At 34.6% G+C, this 17,812-nt stretch overlaps 1 protein-coding gene across 4 annotated transcripts in view; it reads left to right on the plus strand.

Moving 5' to 3' along the window:
• The first annotated feature begins 322 nt into the window (after positions 1 to 322).
• LOC111056684 (zinc finger MIZ domain-containing protein 1) overlaps positions 323 to 17,812 on the plus strand; it is a 193,281-nt gene continuing 175,791 nt past the window's right edge. For 2 of the 4 annotated variants that reach the window (XM_039419608.1, XM_039419609.1), the window contains exon 1: positions 2,364 to 2,849. In XM_039419608.1, the coding sequence (XP_039275542.1) occupies positions 2,800 to 2,849 (50 nt within the window). In that variant the 5' untranslated portion in view covers positions 2,364 to 2,799. Of the gene's footprint in view, positions 656 to 2,363; positions 2,850 to 16,421; positions 16,454 to 17,812 lie in introns of those variants that run through there. The other 2 variants (XM_039419611.1, XM_039419610.1) reach the window with 2 other exon arrangements.

Here is a 17,812-nt window from a genome sequence, read left to right on the forward strand (position 1 = left end):
TTGGGAACACACACACACACACACTGACACAAACCATACACACATACAGAAGCAAACCGTACACAAACACTTACACACAAGCATATTATATCCTGCATCGGTTTGAAGGTGTGTGCGCGTGTTGTGTGGATCGGAGGTTGTCACCAGGCTTGGTTGCTCTTCGTGAACTATGTATGTGTATATATACTCTATATAAGCACAAGCTGGCAACAGCGCACGGCTATAACCGATATTGTGGCGGCCATGGAGGGGATAGTTGGAAGGCAGGTGGAGGGGCCCCCACCACCCATCCAACTGACAGACTTTGCAGACTCTGTCTTGGCGTCATTGTACAGCGCGCGCGTGATACGTCAACATCGTGTGTGCTACACCAATTCAAATTTAAACCGCCGCACGTAATTTATATATACGCGTAAATAAATGAATAAATCGTTGTTTTGTGTGTGAACTGAAACTGGAAACATCATGCAACCGTCAACAGAGATCTTCCACTGTGAACTGAACGTCCGAAATAGTTTTGTGTGATAGTTTTTTGATTGAAATTTTGTGTACAAACAACGACGCCGGTGATATAATCGCTATTATCTGGATAACGGTGTGAACTAACTCCAACTATTAATGTCCGTGCTCCAATGCTGGGTTACACAGCCTACAGGTAGTGTTTCAATTCATCATGTTTTCATTAGATTTGTATGGTATTTTTGTATGTTAGACAAGTTTTACGCTGAGTTAAAAATAATAGTTGAAACAACGGTTTGTTGGTTACAGTATCTTGATAATGTATGCAAACAAAAAGTATCATAGTATGGGGTGACAAAGTCTCCTTAAGCTTATAATTGAAAGTTTTTTCATCAAAACCAAACTTTTCATGTATGAACATTTTCACCATGAATAATTTTAAGTATGTCGTTCTGTTTGAAATTTTATTTCATAATTTGAAAGTATCAGTATCATTTTATGGTATCAGTTGGGTCATTTCAGTAATTATTTCTTGAAAACTCAACTATTTCGTGAATGCTATTGAAATCTATTTTCAAGCATCTATTCAGTAGACACCCTACTTGGGGTAAGATCTTGAATTATTGTTGACAAAATTTGCAAAACCTCCATTTCAAATGGATGATAATTGCAATACAATTATACACAATTTATCCAATCTTCAGATCCTAACTCAGGCACCAATAATCCTTTAAAACAAAAATTGTCAACTCTCTTTGAAAATAATATAATATTTATATATTATTCATATAAAATTGGTTTGTAGTATTTTCAAAAAAATCAATTCAAACTAGGTTTCTTTTTAGGGACCCAGGTTCCAACCTCTGGCCTCCTTTAGCCCACCTTATCAATACATTGTCCCCATATAATAGTTTTCCAACAAGTTTTTCTCAATTTCATCAAAAAAATCCTATTCAGATCAATCAATATTCTTAGCTTGGGGGTGATTTGATAAGAATTTCTCTCTAAACCCCTCTTTACCGGTAACTTCTGATAGATAGTTGTTATAATTATGATCACATGAAAATTTTACATTCTCCCAAAACGTTTCAAATCTCCAAACACTTGAAATTAGCTCGGTACTGATTGTTTATTCCAATCAACACTAACTGATTGCTTGTCAAACTGCAAATTTTCCAAGTTTTGGGAAAACTAGGGAATTGAGCTTTCGTGGGTTTCCAAATTCTTGTATTTCCTTTAAATTTTAATTTTTATAGTTTGCAATAATATAAATTGGTAGGTAAGGCAATTTGTAGAGGTATCCAAACTTGTTATCAAATTCATCTATAAATGATTGCTTTCAATGACTTTCCAATTTCATGATTTCCTTTACATGTTAGGTAGAGTTTACAATATGTAGATGTTTCCACAAGTGCTATCAAATTTATTTATTTTATAACATAATGTCTTGATGAATAATGAATGTCATTACGATAACATAATTTCCATTATTCGTACATAATTTTTAACCCATTTACACACCTCAAGGTGTTACCGCCGGCTGTCTAGAACAGTCTGTGAACCATGCTTTCCTCTGGTGCTCTTTCCAAGTTTAACTAGTACCGGTTCCTCCCACCAGATCGCAGCAGCGCCCTGCCACTCATTCAGAGTCTAATCAGAAAACTACCGTCTCTAGTCTCTAGCGTAGTAGTTGAAGTTCCGTGGAACAGACCGGTTTTCATTACTTGCTGTACTTAGCTCCGTGTTGTAACTTGTGCTATTTTTCTAACCTCCAAATTGTGCCGTGTAAAATTCAACAAGTTGTCAACTATCTAGTTTATGTTATCTCTTTGTACTTTGAAATATTTTTGGTGTTCTGTCAACTCTCAGTACGTGGAAACAATGTAACTGTGTTTTTCTATTAGGTTAATATTTCCATTATATTATTAACTCAGTAACAATTCGAAGAAAAAATCATTCGTTCGGAATTTGTATACTATTAAGATGTTTGGAAAAGTCCTTCTAAATTATTATAGAACTTGCCAAACTTTTTGTTTCCTATAAGCTACAAATTGTGTGAACGATACTCAAAAATATTTCAAATTTGACGTTTCTTAACATGTTTTAAAAAAACATCTCTGATATGAATACAGTATTTGACAAACTACGTGATTCCTGGTAAATCTAACTTTAAAATTTAAAATTGTGTGTGCACCTTCCTATGTGATTCCCCAGTGATCTGTTAAAGTGCCTTGTGATAATATTAGTATTGGAAGTGATAAGGAATTTATTTGACGCAAAATGTGTGTTGACAAACCTTCAATTGTCGTTGACAACACCTACATCTAGCCCTTGCTGAAAATGGATTTTGATAATAACAATATGGGTTACTTGGATTTTAATCTTGACTGGTAAGCCCCTATTGAATCATTTTTCACGCTTTTATGGTTAAGGGGTGCAAAAAATTAGTCATTTTATTATGTAATATTGTTTGTTATAAATCTCTAGATTTTTATTTGTGTTGGTTTATGCAAGGGTTTAAAAAGAATTCAGACAATATCACTTGTAGTATATATGTTGCTTCTTGAAATTTTTGCCAGATTTTTACGTTGTTGCACAAAACTTATATTTTGTCACTGGGAGAGCTTCTTGATTTCTTTGTTCATTCTGATATCCAAAACTCGTGGAAGGTCGTTACCCTTAACTTTCCATTACTCACACTCCGGAAATAGATTCTTTGTCACATAACTTCGGAATTTCCTTGCAGTTGTTGAGAATTACGTAGTTAGTCAGCCAGTGATTCAGTGTTTTCATTCAGGTCATCAATCAATAAATTTATTCGATAGTTTTCTTGATATATCAAATTATTTAGTTCTCTCAAATGCTTCAGGTTGATTTATTTGGCTGACTAGTGACTGGAATATATCTAAATTAAAATGAAATATGAATTTAAGTTATTAAAACACTCATGAGAGTACCCCAACAATATTTTAATTTACTGCAATTGAAGATTTTCAAATACAATATACAGTAGTAGCTGCTATCTACAAAGGGGTTTCTTTGAAAGTCAATGTTGATAAAAATGATTTTTTTTCTCAAATTTCATTGTTATCTCCCTAATATCTAAATATTGTGGTCATAACTGTGTGGTTGTGGGACAACATTGTCTTTCATATTTTATAATTTATTTATCATTTTACAAAGGCGACTTTCTACAAGTATTTTAAGCCTAGGTGATGATGATGAGATGAATGATAATACAATGCAGGTAGAGTTATGAATGAATAAAAATTATAGGTTATGCTATCCACTTGACAAAGTCATGGAAATGAAAATTAATAGGCTACTACTTTTATGTCTCATTAATTTCTAATACATTTGAAGGATATAAGGTGATAAGAGAGGGCCGGCTGCGCCCTAACTTCCCCCTTTCAAGCTTCAAATAAAGACAATTCAATTCTTCTCATACGTGAATAGTAAAGTAATTAATTTCTATAAAATTCACACGTGTTAGCTTTTCTACACTGTATTTGAATAAAATTTATATTTAAAATGATATACTCGTAGTTTTATCAATATCTATGTAAGGCTACATATTTGTTTCCAACTTGGATATGATTGTTTGAAATGTTGTCACTGTCACTACGTTGTGTCCAGCATTGACAATGTGCTGATAACTTAGTCAAATATTCAGAATATAAAATGGAGGCATTCACATTTTTATTCATTAGTCTGTTGCTATTGGTCGGCCTGAGGTTATTGCCCTATTTTATCATATTCATAATCATTCATCATATCACCCAATGAACAATAGCTGGAATAATTTGTAGTTGGCGTCCATCCTGGACAACGCGTGGAAAAGTATACCAATTATTTATTTAATTTAATTGGAGGTTATTTATTATTCAAGGCCAAATCCATAGAATTTTACATGGAATTTAACAAAAAAAAAACATTTTTCATCAGGCCTATAGGATTTGTAGAACTCACGTTAATATTGTTAGTCGATTTGAAAACTTTCCAATTTTCCTATACTCGCAAACGTTTCATTTATCAGTGATAAGGATACTATCAGAACAGATGAAAGCCAGTGTGTTATCACTGTGCTATTTAGTGATAAGTTTCAATCATCAGCTAAAATAAAATTTATCTAACGTCTCTACTTACATGTTATCAAGAAATATCAAACATATTGAAACACTGTCTCATTTTCTTCATAAACTTGTCTCTTTAATGCCGTTCAGATAATAATGCAATAAAAAGGTCAATACCATCAGATGTTATCTATTGAAATATGAATGGAAAGGCAGGGGTGTCCCCCCAAATCACAATGGTGCTCTGTTTATTGGTTCGATAATATTATGGAATTAAAAATATCTATGACGACGTTGTTATTATTATTAGGATACATTTTATTGACAAACTAATCAGTTACTTATCGGCTAATTCCCACGCTGACTCTCCTGCTCCCTCTCTTTTTCAAGGACGTTGAAATCGGTGCCTGCAATCAGCTGTTTCTTGAAAGAATAGTTTATTATTTTAAAATAGTGTGTTTGTCTTTTCGGTCTCAAAATTTTATAGTTTTTTCAAAGTTTGGAATTTTTTAATTAATTGTGATTGATTTAATTTAATTTAGAAGTATTTTTTAATTTAAAAATAATCTTTATGTGTTTCGAATTGTAAATTAAGTGTGTAATGGGAGAATGTTAAGTGACACATAACCTAGCTACATTTGGACTGTTGTATAAATTAGAATTGGAACCGTTTTGGGCTTATAAGCCTGTGGTACTTTTCTGTAAGTTGGGTAATTCTGAATGATTGAATAAATAAATAAAGAGGAATGTCTAATGGACATTGTCTCGTATTTTAGTATCCTTCAGCTGGTTATCGTGGGGAGGAGACTCAGTGTAAACGAATTTATTTTACAGATGGAATTTCCATCTAGCTGTTTTCCCTGTTGTCAATATTTGCAGTGGTAGAAGTCTTCGGGGTGATTCACAGCTTTTAGTTGGGATTTCGTTTAATAATGACTTATTTTGTACAAAGAACCTCTACTATAACTTTTCTAAAATCCGTCATAATCCATTCGTCACAATCATTTTCAGGATCTAGTGGACATAATGACAATTAACCGTCATTTTATTGTCTTTCTTCTTTAGGGCTACTTTAATATAAATATCAAAATATAAATCTGAGTACCCCTTTGAATTATTTTGACACGACATGTTTCGGGTACCTGTTGTAACGTACGGCTGTGAATCTTGGACGTTAACAAAAGAAGACAAAAACCATTTAGGCGTTTTTGAAAGGAAAATCCTAAGAAAGTTCTATGGTCCAGTTAAAGAAGGAGAGGATTGGAGGAGAAGAACTAATTCAGAGCTCGAGGCATTGAAGGCCCAAATATTGTAAAATTTATAAAGGCACAGTGGCTTAGATGGTTTGGACATCTCTGTAGAATGAACGAAAACTAAAATAATATTCAAGGAGAGGCTACATTCAAGAAGAAAGATAGGAAGGCCGAGAATAAGGTGGGAAGATGAAGTGAGAGACGATCTCCAAAAAATGGGATATAGAGGATGGAGACTATTAACAGAGGACCGAGAAGCGTGGAGAGCTGTAGTGGAGGCGGCCAAAAGCTCATATTGGGCTGTAGTGCTGAAAAAAAATGTATCGGGTACTAAATTTATATTTTTGTTTATATGACAATAACCGATATATGTGTTGGATTCATAGATTCGAATTGAATGAAATATCGTTCACCAAAATCAATCTATAGTCTGAGTAGAAAGATTGCTCTATAGTCTCAGAGGTTTGTACTACGACCAACGCCCCAGCCTCCCAGTCGTTCACATGTGGACCGTTCGTTCTTGAGACAAAAAATCTGTTGTGGCGCACTCACACAACTTTCCTTGCCGTTATGAAAATTTATCACCTGACGCTAGTGTTCCCGCGCATCTCAAGTCTAATATTCAAAGATCCAAGCCAGCTGGTGACAGGACTATAACGCTGGAGACACACGAGGTCTGCTATCTCTTCATAGTGAATGATTTAATAGAACCAACAGTTGCCAACAGTTTGTAATTCAATAATCACATTTTCTCGAATTTCAAGCTTATTTCCAATTTTAGGTGGAAATGTTACTGGACATTAATTGCAGAGATTTTCATGCTCAATCTTTTCCACTTTTTGTTTAAATTGTATCTGAAGCCTGATAATTGGGAATCTAAAACCAAACTTTGCATAGATGGTGCAGTGCTCCTGAAATTTTTACAGATATGGGACTTGTTGCAGTTAATAGAGCTTATCAATGACTATTTCAGGTATGAATTTGATCAAAATCGTTGGAGTCGTTTTTGAGAAAATCGCGAAAAACCCGGTTTTTGACAACATTTTCGCCATTTTAGCCGCCATCTTGGATTGCATTTGATCGAAATTGTTCGTGTCGGATCCTTATAGTGTAAGGACCTTACGTTCCAAATTTCAAGTCATTCTGGGAGATGAGATATCGTGTACACAGACGCACATACACTCATACACACACACACACACACACACACACACACACACACACACACACACACACACACACACACACACACACACACACACACACACACACACACTGACCCAAAACCCACTTTTTCGGACTCAGGGGACCTTGAAACGTATAGAAATTTGAAAATTGAGTTACCTTAATTTTTTTCGGAAAGCAATACTTTCCTTACCTATGGTAATAGGGTAAGGAAAGTAAAAATTATTGAAGAGTGTTGAGTGAGCTATGACTGGAAAGTTCTCCATGTACTATTGACAGACGAAGATAATTTAGAAAGGAATTACACGTTGAGTTGTATGGGCGTTGTCTTATATAGTTTGATATTATATTGTCGATATATTCAGATATGTTTATGGTCGAGTCGAATTGTATTATATTGTCGATGTGTATAGTTATCGAATTGATATCAACAAACAGCAGGCCTAGTTGTTGTGAGATGTGAGTGAGCCAGATTAGTGGAGTGGTTGATTTTCTTTTTTTCTCCTACTTAGAAACTTACCGAACAGTGTTTGAGGTTATGAAGGACTAGAAAGCGTCCTCAGACTCGCTCTCTAGTCGCTAAAGAGAGTATGGCGATGTTCCCCCTCCCACTCCCACACAAGTTCCTCCTTTCACTGCAGTCTCTCTTTCTTTCACTCTCATTGCAACTGGAAGAGTGGACATTGTTGGTGTCAATCTCAATTATTGTTTTTATCAGACGTAGATCGAAATATGGAACTAACAGGTACATTATTTATACTAGTATGATGGATGAGGGGAATTGGAATAATCAAAATAAATGGCAGATGGAATGCGAGAAACGGCTAGGGCGGTAGAATAAACTCGCTGTAGAATTATATAGATTAAAATAGTAATTTGCCTTGTGGACTGATCTATTTTCATTTCAATTCAATTCAATTTATTTGCTATTTTATAAAATAATACAGATATTGGAATGCGAGAAACGGCTAGAGCGGTAGAATAAACTCGCTGTAGAATATATAGATCAAAATAGTAATTTGCCTTGTGGATTGATCTATTTTCACTTCAATTCAATTCAATTTATTTGCCATTTTATAAATTAATACAGATATTTTTCTCTTTTCTACAATGCATCCTTAAGCTATGAATATGAAACAATGTAAACAGAAATAATGTGATAAAATTTGAAAACAAAATTCTTCAAAAACTTCTAATTATTTTAATGGCATTGCTATCATAGACAATAATTAGTCTGTTCGTTAGCAATGAGTTGAGATTTAAAAAAAGATTTCTATTAAAATGTTTGGTTACTTGATTTAAAAGATAATTCAGTAAATAGTCCATCAACAACTCAATAAATAATTTACACACCACTGTAATCGTGATCTATAATGCTACTTGAATAAATGAAATTTGCATTAAACTTGAATTTTAAAAAACACTTTTGAAGTGAAAATGCACTTACTTTTGTAGTGACGATCGTTTCGACATGTTGTTGGTCAATGGTCATCATCAGACTATGTGATGTCACAGTCTGATGATGACCAACAACAGGTCGAAACGATCGTCACTACAAAAGTAAGTGCATTTTCACTTCAAAAGTGTTTTTTTTTAATTCAAGTTTAATTTTAACAGTGAAAAAGTATGGATATACAACAGAGAAATTTGCATGTTGGGAGAACAACTGAATAAGACGTACCCTTCTATTCTCCAATACACAATTTTCATCAACTCAAGTAAACTCTGAGATGCAGATGAATATTTTAAAAATCACTTTCCTTTGGTTCAATGTCAGATGCCCTGAAATTGATCAGGTGCGACCTGAAAACTCTGACACCAGACCTCAACCAGCCAGGTCACTCGAAATTATTACTTTGAGTGGTTTGGAACCCACCTATATCTTAAGAACCATTGAACACTCATGTCACCCACACACAAGACAAGAGGTTGTGTATCATATCCACAAAAGAAAGGATTGGAATCGACAGCTTGACTTGGGAATTATTGATTCTGTGATTTTTGTTTGTAGTAATGATTATAATATCTTTGCCAATCTCCAAGTTAATCTAGTGATTATTGTTCTCAGTAATCTCTGGTATTTTGCTATTCCTCTCAACTAATTTTCAAGTTCATCTGCTATTCATGTTTTGAATATATCTTCAATTTCCCCGTCGAGTTTTGAATTTATGAAGCACGTGTTCACTCGTTTTCAAGTTCATCTGGTGATTATTGTTCAAAGTAATCTCTGCCACTTCTTTTTCTGCTTTGAAATTCATCAAACCAGAACAAATGTATGCTGATTTATCTATCAGCTACTGTAAAAATTCAATAGTCGCTGTAACTTTTTCAACAATTTGCCACATGTATGGCAAACAGCATGCTGTGAGCATCTATTAGCATTCATATACAGTACATACCACGTAAACATATACATACATAATAGGTAGTTGTGAATAATCGGCTCAATGTCACTACTGGTATTGTAGTACCGCGAAGGTAGGAGGAGGTGTCGGAGGAGGAGGAGTAGGTGGTGAATGAGAAGGAGGAGGAGGAGGAGAGTGTGTTTTTGCGTGCGTTGACGTAGTGTGCTAGCTTCTATGTAAATTTTGCCAAGTGAATTGCTATTGTAGTAATACGTTTTTACATCTGTTGGCTGTCATATTAAACTTACACACACATGCAGAGACAAACAAAGACAAATGTCTTGTATCTAGCTATCATTTTGGGGCCCACAATTGTGATTATTCACGATCTGTTTGAGATTGTCGGTGACGTTTCAATTTTTGTTGAGCCATGTTTGTGTGGTGTCAGTGATAATCAAGCATCTTACTGCGTCTCATTCACATTCATAATTTGAAATGTCTGAAACGATTGAAAACTGAATGAAAAATCTTGTAGGTTGCAACTTTTATCAGAGTTTTATCCGAATAACCTGACAAGTTCTTGTATTGGATTCAATACAATTCGTATTTGCTTTCTCCTATACTCGGGTATATTTGTAAGAATAAATAAATAAATATTAAAATATGTTCTACAGGTGTGTTTTACATGAATTTCCACAATTTTTTGTTCAATTATATATTTATGGATGGAATATCTATTAGTTCATCTTGTTTACGAACAAGCAGTTTATCACGTAGTTTACTATTATACAAGTTTACTATTAACAATTTTCAACGAGCTATAACTCGCTTCCTATTGGAGATAGAAAAACATTTAGGGGATGAAAATTGTAGAGAATTTAATGCTCTTCAAAAAAGAATGGAACAAAAATATCGATTGAACAAGTGGTTTTGGAGATATCGTGAAAAAACTGAAAAAAGTACCAACATCTCTTGGTTTTCAGGCTGCCAAAAGTTATGCCTTCAGAAATATTGGTGGGAAACCATAGATTACTCTTACTCATACCCAAATGGACCGATTAAAACAATAAAATCAATCACCTTAATTTTTGTTTGGTCGGGCCGCATTGTAATGACTATTTGACTGGGCTAATTAGTCCTGTCATACGAATTTCTAACTCAGTATCTTCAGATTTCTTTACAGCTCTTGATAATGTGTTGGTTTTTAAAAATTGGCATTTTGTCTCCCATTTTTGTTCTCAATAGTGTGTATCCAACTCATTCAAATTGGAAGAAATAGCAACCATATTTTACTGTAACCTGCAAGTTGTGAAAAATTTTTATTATTTGTGAAAATAGCTAATTAATTTATTACATTCTGCGACTAAACCAAACATTGGTAATAGCTATGATTTATTTAAAAATGATTTAAATGAAATATGCTACAATAATATTGAAACCTCGAGGATCTTATCTACAAAACAATTAGGAGAAGGCAACAGGTTTGTTCAGATGAATTGAGAAAAGAAAGATCTGACAGAATGAAAAGGTACTGGGAAGAAAGGAAGAGAATTGAAGCGAATAAACGAAGAGAGATGAATAACCAGAGACTACAGTGGTCCTACGTGGTCATAAAATTGAAAAAAAAATTGAAACCTCGATAGATATCTGAGTAATTACAGTGTTGTTGATGAAGATGCACAAACGTTTAGAATAGAATATCATATTATAGATGGAGCTCAGTTTTAAACCTTGACTAAATCTCTCTTTGAAAAAATAGGGACAATAGAGGAAAAATAAGAACATAGTTTCTTAGTAGAAAACCTCAAACCTGAGCCAACTGTGAATTACCGCTACAGGCCACGAACCTCAGGTTATTGTTTATCATCTGTTGATGTTAAATACTGTATATCCTAAATTATATTGAGCGAGCAATTTCTGTATTTATATATCTGGTTATTTCTATATCTGGCTATTTTTATATCTGGTTATTTATGTTTAACGGATCTCGAAAACGGCTCTAACGATTTTCACGAAATTTGGAACATAGTAGGTTTATGATATAAAGATTCGATTGCTCTAGGTCTCATCCTTGAGAAAACTCGCTGAACGACATTAAAAGGATAATTCATCCTTGGCTGAAACAGCTGTGGATAGTAAAAAAGTGAGTATATGAAAAATCAAAATATCACATCTCCGAAATTCATAAGATGACGTATAGCCAGCTGTGAAATATAAACTCAATCATTTTAGAGAATTGTGTTCTGTTTATCAATAAATAAAAATAACGAGCGAAGCTCGGTGCCCCGATATTATTGTTTATACACAAATAATAAGCATATCTTCAGCTGATGAAAACGTACGAAGTTTGTGGTGCATGTGTTTGTTTGTACACAGTTTAACAACCCCATCTGACTACTGGATAATACCTAAATCTTTACGTTTGCAATGAGTATAACTTTGGAAGGAAGCTTTTTTAAGAAAAAGAACTTTATGAAGAAAGTTATCAAACCTAATTGTAGTTCATCACTTTGGAAGTGTAGACTCTTGTTATACCAGTACATTGTTTGCAACGAGCGTCATCTCGGAAGTGAGGCAGTAATCGATGACCAGCTACGGTCACCGAAAACTAAACGCCGGCTGACCGAAGCGTATCATGTGTGCTGGCATAGTAATACCAAATTATCGGCGTAAAAAAGGCCCAGGTGGTGCGAAGGTGGCCCGACCAGGAAACCGCATTTTAGACATCTGCAGTCGGCTGTGTGGTGTGTGATGCGTCCACAGTTCTATTCCCACATTTCCTACGACAGAGAGAACGAATGAGGAAGAGAAGGAAAACACACCGAGAAAGAGAGAGAATAACGTGAGAATGAAGGGTGTCTATCAATGGTTGTTGGTGGGGTGGTAGCATAGTTTTATTATTATACTTGACGCAACTCCCTCTCTCTCACACTCACACACACACTCACTCTCTCTCTGTCGCACGCATTACTTTGTACCTCATCATCAAACCGAGTGAGAAATTATTGTTGTTTGCTGTGAAACGTTGGCTGACTTCTTTATCCTTGACTTTTTAGTCGTATCATCGAAAATTGCTTGTCTTCAGGGGTGTAAAACACCCCATTGCGCGTTTATTTGGTGCCTAGGTTGCTAACCACCCTTGGTTAGGTGAGAGGGGTGGGGGTCGGTTATTGTGTCAATACTCAGCTGATGTCCCAAAAGATGGCAGTTGATTGATGAGTGTTTGTTGACAATTGTTGTGTTTTTTACAATCGATTTTTTGTGATGTGATAGGTTGTAATATCGACATATCTACGATACGAACTAAAATCAAGCTGTTGACTGTGAGAACTATGCTATTTGTGTGAAGTACTATTCTTATATCATTCCACGACACCAGAGGAAGGGTGAAAATAGAAGATATTATATAATGGTATAATTTTCTTTCTCATGTTCTAAAAAATACAAATATTTGTAGATATCATTATTGTAATTCTTTGATGAAGTTCCACAACATTTCTGATGACATTGCAAATTTTGTAATTCTTTGTTGATGATTGAATTGTTTTGTATAGACACTTTATGAGAGGAGATTCATGTTTCTAATACTTTATTAAATCACATCTTATGTTTTGTTCTTGAAAACGGGTCTTCCATGGCTGTACTGTATTACCCAATTATAGATATGAAGCCATTTTGAAATAATCATTCTCCACACAAAAGACTCGTGCTTCAAAGCTGGTTCTTCAGCTGGCTCCAAAGCTTCTGCAAAGCTGGCTCCTTGTTATGATAAAGGATGACTATGTCAACATTTATATTATCCTTGACGACGCCAATATGACTGATGAAATAACTGATCTGTTGTTACGAAATAACTTAATATTTCATAAAATTTATTAAATATTATTTACATGGAATAATATTCCATTTAGCTTACAAGAAATAACTGGTTTTTCCAACAATTATTGAAGAAAAGGTGATGGTTTCTTGATTCATTCCGAGCTGCTTTGTATTAACGCACTCTTTTATGTATTTGAACACGACATGCAGTCAATTATTAAGTAAATAATTAAAAACTCTTACTTACTGACTCATTTACTTATTTTCAATCGTCTAGCGATCATTTTCAACAGTGTCTGTTTGTAGACTGTTGTTTTGTTTTCTGACTGATTTGTTTTCAACGATTGAAAATACTTCAGTCAGTAAGTAAGAGTTTTTAATTATTTACTTAATAATTGACTGCATGTCGTGTTCAAATACATAAATAAGTGAATTATTGAAGAAAATTCGTGTGATCAGTCATTGACCAAATATTGCTGATTTTCAGTTTGATAACTCAAATTAAACGTCAAGAAAGAGTCGCTCCACCAAAAATCAGGATAAACTCAGATTATCAAGTAGTAGTAGGCCTATCAATCGACCTAGGCCTGGATAGATTTGTCCTTGAATAGATGAATCATATTCAATGTAAGAAATTAGGTTTATATTGATTCTTGCCACATTGACAATGTAGAGCGACACAAAAATGCACAAAAAATGCATACAATACAATAATTATTGTACCTGATAAACTGAAAATTCAGTTAAAAAATAACTGATAGTTATGAATAAAAGAAGTTGGAGATTAAAGAAATGTTTATGATGTTAAATATTGTCTACAACTAAAATAGTTGTTGATTCATTTTTATGATTATAAAAATGATAATGTATTTCAATTCCATGTAAATACATTATTCCATAATTTATTTCATTGATATGTATCAATGTATTTCCACATTGATAGAATATTGACACATTTAATTAAAATGTTCTCCAAAAAATACCAGGTAGAGGAGGTACCGTAGATTCCAATCAGCGACCACATAGTACAAATTTGTACTATGGTCGCTATTTCCAATAGTGCACACTGGTCCAATGAAAAATTCGAGATGAGTTGAATGAGATAATATTTGATCTAGGATCTTAAACGCCTGAGAATATATATTCCAGTATCACTCATATCGTAAAGGAAGGACGAAACTTCTATATCTGATCAGAGCAGTTAGGTTTACACAGAGCAGCCACGGAAGTGTTTGGCGTTTGATAATGAGGGGGTGAACTCGGAATGTGAAAGGGATTCGGAGCCAGCTCTTTTGTGGAGCAAAACTCTCTCTGTTCTCTCTTCCTTTCTCTCTCTCTCTTTGGTCTCGTGTCTGTAGGGAGAGAGAACCAGTTTTGACTACTGACTGCTCTTCACATCATAAGGATTTTCTTTCTCTCTTTACTTCTCTTGTCGCGGGGTTGAATCCCTATCACTTGGATGCTCAGTTGAATAAATTGCAGTGTTGTATTGCTTTACACATAGGAATCCCCGATATTATGCTACGGTATCGAGCTTTGTATCTTCGTTTTTGATACGTGTGGCGCTCGTGCCAGAGTTTTGTAGCATTTACGTACGAACTATGAAAATGATCCAACTCATTTTACCAACTATATCAACTAACTACATCTACTATCTACATTTGCTAAGAATCCTTTACTAACTAGCATTTACTAACTAATAATCCAACTCATTTTACCAACTATATCTACTAACTAAATCTACTATCTACATTTACTAACTAAGAATCCTTTACTAACTAATTTCTAACTAGCATTTACTAACTAACAATCCAACTCATTTCACCAACTATATCTTCTAACTACATCTACTATAACTATGAATCCTTATCGCTTTTCCTCTATGGGGCCTGGATTTTTAGTGTTCTATTCAAGTATTTACATTTCCCCTATTACGATCTTGTTTCATATTAGACGTTTAGATTTTCTAGAATATTCTAGGAGCGAAATTTTCTGTTCTATTTATTTAAGGGATGATATGTATTTATTGGCTACAATATCTGAAGCAAGTTACCAAAGATCTAGGGATCCAGAGCTACATCCAACTGAAAAGTACAGCTCTGGACAGAAAACGATGGAAAGCTGCCTACCAATCCAATGATTGAAGCTGAAGAAGATGAATGTAATATAGGCAAAATATGAATTTGATGTGTCCATCCACAAAATTGTCGTTTAAGACAACGCATTCCATTGAAAAGCATTCAAAAAGTATTTTTCTGCTAATAAAGTATCAGAATATTCTGACATGGTTATGTAATATGTGAGAAGTGATAAATCCATTATTATTTGAAATGTATGCGAACCATTTTACTTTGTATATGACTTGTACTGAGAGTGAATACAATGGATAACTAGTGACCCCCTGGGTTGGAGAACTCGGTCAAGAACTGTTGCATTGTAGAACATACAAACAGCCGGTCAACGACTTTGGCTTTCAGCAGGACCTCCTATATACTACCGGACCTGAGCCTTGAAAAAAAATGGCCGCCGTATGTGGTGGTCTTATAGATATTCCTACCGAGAAAAAATCACTAATCAGCTGTTAGAGAGCGTCTCAGTTTGTCGAAATCTCAGTTCGTCTAGTTCCCGTTTAAAATATCATTGCAGGCCACCACATACGGCGGCCATTTTTTTGTAGGTGCAGATCCGGTATATAGGAAGTCCTACTTTCAGTAAGTCAAAAGTAAGAGCTCGCTAACGCTCGTTCAATAACTTGTGGACCAACTGCTTGAACAATCATTATCATAAAGAAACAATAGCATAAGTAGATAATCCCATGGTATAAGGCGTTTATGTCGCAACTTTTACTGTTATCTCAAGCCGATAGTCCACGTAGTTCTTTCCTGTGAAGCTTTACGACGCTGGTAGTCTCTCATATTGTGCCTTTCATACACTCTTACCCGGTCAAAACAGTAAAAATAGACAATAATCAACAGTAATCGGCTTGAGATAACAGTAAAAGTTGCGACATAAACGCCCTATACCATGGGATATCTACTTATGCTATTGTTTCTCTATGTCATTATTCTCTTGTATTGATTTATGGTGTTCATATTCTGTATTTACTGAACTAAGCCTAGTCTTGTTACATATTGGAATCCTTGTGAGATTTGCCGATAATTTTTTAAACTGAGATTTTTCTATACTTATCTTGTCACTTGTATTGAATTTCAATCACTTTTCTGTATATTTCTTACTGTTCAATTTCACTTAGATATTCAGCCGTTTTTATGTGTGGTGTTTTTTAGATTGCACTTATATTGGGATAATTGAAAACTAGGTGAGTACACTTCCACAACTTTTAGATGAAAATCTTGATATCAGAAGTATGTTACTGTATTGCAGTGTAGATATTTCGATGTCAAGATAGTTGAGTTAGCTTATTAGTTTTCCTTCAGTTCAAATTTAAATGCAAGTTTGCATGTATTTTTCGTTGTATGATGATTATAGTTGATTATCTTTTTATTTTGGTTCTCGCTTGTGAGATTCCAACCTATTCTGATATAGAAATTTCTGCTTGAAGCATGAAATGAAAAGCTTATTTCTCTGTTGTTTTAGGATCTGTTGTATTCGAACCCTGATATGACCAAAGTTTGACAGACAGGTCACTCCCGTGTAAACGGATGAGCACGTTATTTTGTCTGAAATTTAATATAACGGTCGTAAGGCCCATTGAATACTTAAATTTTATATTCAGGCTAGGAGGAACTCAAGAATAGTGTATAAGCTATATCTTCTTCTATATGTTGGCTCCGGCCATATACATAACCCTATATACTATTCTTAAGTGAGAACTCCCCGTAATGAGCCAACAACAAATAACATAACTATCAAAAAAAGACAATACAAAGTTACGTTTTTCATTAGTCAAACTTCCATTGAAATATCTTGCAAATTATGGAAAGCAGCTCTTCAAAATATATTACTGTTGTGTGTAGGATTTGGGTCAAAATAATTCCATACTTTTTATTTAGGGAGTTTGAGGGCCAGCTCTATGATCGTTCCTCACACAGTTTGGACAGAAATTCCCTCAAAATTCTGTACAATTTCAAAAACTTCATAGTTGATTCAATCTCTCCCATCATCAATAACCAAAAGATTTAGAATCAGCATCAAACTGAATCATCAATATCCAATTGTCATTTAGTTTGACCAAAATTCCCTGAATATTTTGTACGTTCTAAATAAATCTCTATCACCATGATCAATTGTATTCCCAAAACCTCACTAATATTCAATGACCACACCATTGAAGACCAATATTCCATTGAATTGGTCTCAGAAAGTAACTCGTAGGAACCTCTTTAAATGGAACCGCTTTCATCAATCTCGTTTTGAGTCGGTTGAAGATTGCAATATAGCGAGGTGATGCTTGTAATGGAAGTGCAGTAAATAGTGAGTGTTCCCCCCCTGTATCCCCCGAACCCCCCCCCCCGCAACCATTACCAAACTGTGTCATTGCCATCTACGGTTGGATACCTACAACACACTACTTGAGTTGCTCCTCCACATGCTTATTGCTCTATGTACTTATATTACTGTATTGGATAGTTCACCGTTCTTTCATAGCTGTGCCCTACAATTGCAGTGTTTCGGAGTGTTTCTTGACACTGCTTGTTGGCTTTTCAATGTTCTCTTT

This window comes from Nilaparvata lugens, chromosome 1 (genome assembly GCF_014356525.2).
Source record: "Nilaparvata lugens isolate BPH chromosome 1, ASM1435652v1, whole genome shotgun sequence".
In the NCBI taxonomy this organism is placed as follows: Eukaryota; Metazoa; Arthropoda; class Insecta; order Hemiptera; family Delphacidae; genus Nilaparvata; species Nilaparvata lugens.